The 5,730-nt window shown below is 46.1% G+C and overlaps 1 protein-coding gene across 1 annotated transcript in view; it reads right to left on the bottom strand.

Annotated features, from left to right (window-relative positions):
• Window positions 1–2,176: 2,176 nt before the first annotated feature.
• The window catches only part of LOC103811005 (PDZ domain-containing protein 2-like), a 16,326-nt gene continuing 12,772 nt past the window's right edge, over window positions 2,177–5,730 (bottom strand). The window contains exons 2-4 of the mRNA XM_009083942.1: window positions 5,205–5,347; window positions 4,405–4,537; window positions 2,177–2,407 (exon numbers count right to left, since the gene is read on the bottom strand). Of these exons, the coding sequence (XP_009082190.1) occupies window positions 2,219–2,407; window positions 4,405–4,537; window positions 5,205–5,347 (465 nt within the window). The 3' untranslated portion in view covers window positions 2,177–2,218. The remainder of the gene's footprint in view (window positions 2,408–4,404; window positions 4,538–5,204; window positions 5,348–5,730) is intronic.

Genomic DNA, 5,730 nt, shown 5'->3' with positions numbered 1-5,730 from the left:
GGATGGATCGGGATGAAGGTAGAGCCAAAAGGTCCACACTGTACAGACTGACCACCCCAGGCTGCAGCGAGGCTTGTATGCACTCCAAGGCTGAGACAGCAATTACAAGGGGAACACAAAGACATCCTGTGCTTTGAATCAGAAAAGCAATGATTTCATTTGCAGATAAAGCAAAAACAGAAGAGGTCGTGAGAGTCACCAATAACTTATTACATCCCTCTGAATTACACCCTTTCGTTAATACAGACTGACCACCCCAGGCTGCAGCGAGGCTTGTATGCACTCCAAGGCTGAGACAGCAATTACAAGGGGAACACAAAGACATCCTGTGCTTTGAATCAGAAAAGCAATGATTTCATTTGCAGATAAAGCAAAAACAGAAGAGGTCGTGAGAGTCACCAATAACTTATTACATCCCTCTGAATTACACCCTTTCGTTAAAAAAAATAATTAAACAGAGAAATTTGAAACAGAGAAAAGATCTTGCTGCTATTCTTCTAACGTGTTTACTGCACCCAAATTTCTGTGACGTCCCCTCCATTCCCCAGTGGTGTATTACAAAAGCACAGAGCTATTGCCATCAGGGGTGAGACTGCCAGACAGGTAGGAAAACCAAACTGGTTCTGAATTAGGCTACCACCACTGCCAGCTGCAGTGGCACTGGGACAGACAATGGGCAAGGCTCCGAACTCCGGTCCATGCCAAAGGGCTCTGGGACACTCATGCAGCTGGGTCTTCGTGGAGACATGCACCTCAGCTACCTTGAGTTTCCATGAGCATTATGTTAATCTGGAAAGGAAACATTTGATAAAAAAGCCATCGCTGACAACCAGGCAGAGCCTTGCTCAAAAGACAGGAGCAAATCAAGTGACAAATAACTCCCAGCATGTGCTGAGAGTCACTGGAATGTCAGGGAGCTGCATCCTGAAGCCACACATAATTAAGTTTTGACAAAATTGATTTTTATATTTTAGTGCTGCTGAGCCACAGCCTTATGAAAAATTACCAGAATCTGAAACATGATATGTAGAAGAATTTGAAGTATTTTGATAGTCAAAAGAATGCTTAGGTGCCCTCTCAAGCTAGCACACAAGCACTACACTATCATCAGCATGCTAAGCATCTCCCATTTATTTGTTTTTCTCTTCCTCCCCCAAAAAGGCACTCTGGCACATAGAAGAGAAGACAGTGCAGGGACATCAAAACTTGTCAGAGTAAAGAGATGTGTGAGAATGAAAATTGTTGTAAGCATTGACTCAAAGTAAATCAGAGATGACAGGCAGGTAGGAAGTGAACACCAGCATCAGCTAGACTGCAGTGTGAGACTCATCCTGGGGAGCAGTCTTCTGCTCAGAAAAGGGTAAGAATATGAAATCAAACCAAATCATCAAACCAGTATCACATCTGAGCCACCCAAAGGTTTAAGAGATTTATTTTAATTGCTTCAGAAAAGAGGTTTGTGGGTGGGGAAAGACAAGAAGAGAAAAGTTTTTAAAAAATAAAAGGTTCAAGTGAATCCACCTGCTATCCCTTGCTGGAAAACCAGTCTGCAAAGCTCTTCAGATTAGAAACATTTTATTCTTTGTCTGTACAATAACACAGGCCCAGAAGACCAGGGAATTTTCAGAGAGCTGCTACATTACAAATAAATAACAATAACCCACTTAATCTCTTCTTAATGCAGCCCTGAAGGGAATGCAAGTGAGATTATCAACTAGCAGTATATATTTAGCAGAACTTCAGTTATGGTTCACAGCCAGAAATTCCTATCCCTCCTCCCTAAAGTGTCTGTTGGCTTCAACAGAGCAAATACAAACTTCAGGACTTGGATCATAAACTGTTAAAGAAGTTTAGTAACAAAAGGATGGGGAAGAAGAACGTGTTACTGCGTAAGCATGGTGAGAGACTTTTGCACCAGATCCAACAAAAGCAGTGGAAGTGGGTGGAAAACAATTCAAGGCAGAGAGAAAAACAAAACCATGATTGCAACATAGCTTGGAAGGCACGAGAGCTCCTGCCCCCTGTGCCGCTGCCTTGCTGCGGCGCAGTGGCAGAGATGGCAGATGCTGTAGTAGATGCCATTCCCAAATCAGCTGATCACCCACATCCCATGCAAAGAAGGGCTGGGTGTGATTGCCCCATCCTGAGGACCTGCTCAGGTCATGCTGTAGAAGAATGTGACAGATGCAAATAGGCATCAAGGGAGAGAGTAAAATCGTCACACCAAAACCACACTTACAGCAACCAGTTTTTCAGGAGACACATTCACTCCTTGCACATCTTCTTCTTCAGGCTCTTCGTTTTCCTTATTGTCAGTGCAAGAGACACAGTCTTGGACAGAGCAAGTGCTAAGCAAGTCTGGCAAACTGGTAGATGGATACTTGAGAAAATCCCCTTCAGAAGATTCCTACCCGAGAGACAACAAAATGTGTTACACTGCGTGCAGAAAAACACCAAAGTCACAGCACAACTGCTCCATTTCACCTGCCCAGTGCGAGCTCCCTGGTTAACCCTCCCCTGGTTACACACTTCCATGTGCTCAAACTTTAACGGCCTGGTTATAAAAAGCAGGACTGGTTTTAAAGTGCATATATAGTAAACATAGGCCAATACACATTTAAAACATTTAGAGCTCACAAAGAAGAATTTAAAATAAGTGCTTCTCCAGCAGCCTCCTATTCTCCATTTTGGATTTATTAAGCATTACTGCAAGCAAACTGTGAGTTTACTCATTTCACTGCACCCCACATCATACTCTGTGCTCCTACTCCCCCACTGTGGATGCTCCCTTCACATGTTTATCTACCTATATACACATGAATAATACACTGACATCCTACTCAGGAGAAAAAAAATGAAAACCGACCCACTAATCCTCTACCAACTCATTCTTGATGCTTCTGGATCTGTTTCCAGTAACTGGCATCTTTTCTGGCAGGCAAACATGCGCACTGGCTGCAAGCAGTGGCCAGACAAATTCTCATTTTATTGCTTTCAGAACAAATTCTGTGTTCCTGAGCACTCAGCAGGCCCTACAGCAAGGCCATTCCCACACCAACAAATAACTCCCAGAAGGAGATGCTGGGAAACACTTCACCTATTTATACCTTTTCTGAGGTTGCCTGAAACATGGCACAGGCTGGATTCCCCACTGCTGGCCTTTCCAAGTCCTCCTCCCAGGGACATGCAAACTGCCCAAGTGCACAGAGCACAGGCCAAATGGATGCACATACTGATCAGGAATGTGAAGCTTTACGCCATAAATTATTCATTATTATTATTTTGATGAAGTTATCACACGAACAAGCACTCTAATTCTAGCAGAAATACATGCAGTCTACTGCCTTGTCCAATTGTCTAAAGCAAACACGAAATGTACCTACTCCAGGTTAAAGAGAGGCGTTTCCAGAATAAACACTGGTGGGGGGTTACTACCACTCCATGACCCTTCAGAAAGTCTTCAATGAACTTCACTGCCTAACTCAAGTGTTAGAGCTAAGTTACAAGCTCTTCACTTTGAATACGGTGGGATACAGCCTCTTCTTGAAAAATGTGAGCATAGAGCACCACAGGAATCTGTAAGACCATCTAGACATTACAGCCACAGAAACCTGCATTGGGGTGGCTGGTCCTTTCGCCCAAGAAGTTCCTGCCGCCACCTCAAAGGCCCTGATGGCCCCCACCCTGCAGGCAGGTCCTTATTTCAGACCCCTGGGCACTTTCAGGAGCCTGCTGGCCACCCACCAAACACCTGCAGCAACCCAAGCTGGGGGGCAGCAGGTTGTGATCCATGGAGAAGAGTAAACAGGATTGGGCAGGATTTTCTTTAACAAAAGACAAAATGTTATATAATATTCCCTCAGCCTCTTCTGTGATCAAAGCAGAATGAAGAGCCCAATTGATAAATGAGCTCCACTCTCATTTCCCTGAAATTTCATGCTTCTTTATCTGTAAGAGCTCCACTCCATGCTATTAACAAGAACAAAACGAGGAACTCAAGCCCAGAGATCATCATCAAGAGACCTCAGGCACACAGATAGGACAGAGACAAGAGGTACACAGGCTACAAAGGCAGGAAGCAGAAGAGGCTGAAAACAGCCTGTTTTACTTAGCATGTACTTTAAGAAAATGGTTTTGACCCAAATTTCGGTAGCATCTGCATAAATACAGACTCATTCACACACTGAGAGCAACAATACAAGCAAATCATTAAGCTGGTCTACCCTGTGCTGACTTGCCACAGATTTAAGGCAGCTACAGACACATTTCCAATTGCTGTACATTAAATTCAGTAGAGCAAATGTGCACATGTGATTCCCTATCAAATATATGCCCTTTTCACGCAGCACTTGCACAAATATTTATGGATGTACATTGGTGAGACCACCCAGGAGAGGTCTGTACCTTGCTAGAGACCACCAGCTGCACCAGACCAGCGGCCGAGCGAAGGAGAGCCACGGCATCCTGGTGGGAGAGCCCCACCAGCGACTGCCCGTTGATCATGAGGAGCTCATCGCCAGCCGTCAGTCTGCCATCCCTGCAGAAACAGAGTGGGAACACAGAGCTGCAGGGTGGTCTTCCCCCAGTGCCGGGATCCAGTGGCACATGGTGGGATGTGGAGGCATGGACAAAATGTGAACTTGATCACACTAAGCTTGCATTGATCAGTGAAGTGCTGTTTCCCAAAACAAGGGCTTGGAAAGGTGCCCCCAGGACATCATTGCTATAACCAGTGCCATTTCGCCTACTTTGCAGGGCTGAGACCCCTCAAGTCTTCTCCATGGCACTGGCGACAGGCAGGGAGCAGCAGCAAGCCACAACTCCACCTCATTAGGGAAGAGGGCTGGGGCTGGCAGTAAGCACCTTGGGTTGCATGACCCATGCTCACACGCTTCCAATCCCATGGGAAAGGCCCATCTTACAAAAATGGACTTAGGGAAAAAGTCCTACAAGCCATCAGGCTCCTCAGTTTTCGCTCCGGCACCAAGGAATTGCTTGCTCTGTCTACAGTTTGAACTAAACAAGCTAGAAGAAGATTCAGTGATCAAACACAAAAACAAGTTTTTAAGCTACAAATGCCATACCCTCGCCCTCATACAATGGGAGGGAAAAACCCCCACATCCATCTCATGAACCTGGCTAACAGCAATGGCCATGGATACTCCATCACACCCAGTCCCATGAAGGCACCACTGTCGCCTCACCTGTGTGCAGAGCCTCCTTCCTCCACGTGCGTGATGATGATGCTGTGCGGGGACCGCTTTGATCCTCTGCCTCCCGTTATCTGGATTCCCAGCCCATCGGTCCCCTTCAGGATGTGCATCTTCCATATGCGGCAACCTTCTCGCTGAGAGAAAATGGGCAGAGAATCCTTGAATTTGGATTTAGACACGAAGAGAGGGCTGGGAGGGTACAGAAGGGAGCTATTTAGCACCTTGCTGCCCATCACCATACACCTGTACAGCTCAAGCTATACAGGTATTTTTGCTAAGCTTTGCTGTGTTAGCTGTGGTCCAAGCGAAGGAGACAGAAAGAAGGAGGCAGCACAGAGCAGGGTCAGTACGCAGAGGTTTCCTTGCAGGGATGTTTGCAGCTATTCTGAGCCTTGCAGAGGTGCTGCTCTCAATGTCCTGATACTTCCTGAAGCAACCAGTGGCCTCAAGCCCCTTCGCCAAAACTCAAGGATGAGCTGTGCAGGGCCGCAGAGGAGCAAGACGTGGTTCAAGGGGG

Source organism: Acanthisitta chloris, unplaced genomic scaffold, assembly GCF_000695815.1.
Source record: "Acanthisitta chloris isolate BGI_N310 unplaced genomic scaffold, ASM69581v1 scaffold12531, whole genome shotgun sequence".
Lineage (NCBI taxonomy): Eukaryota > Metazoa > Chordata > Aves > Passeriformes > Acanthisittidae > Acanthisitta > Acanthisitta chloris.
Note: the sequence above shows the minus strand (reverse complement) of the source record. Positions and strands in the feature narration are given on the sequence as shown.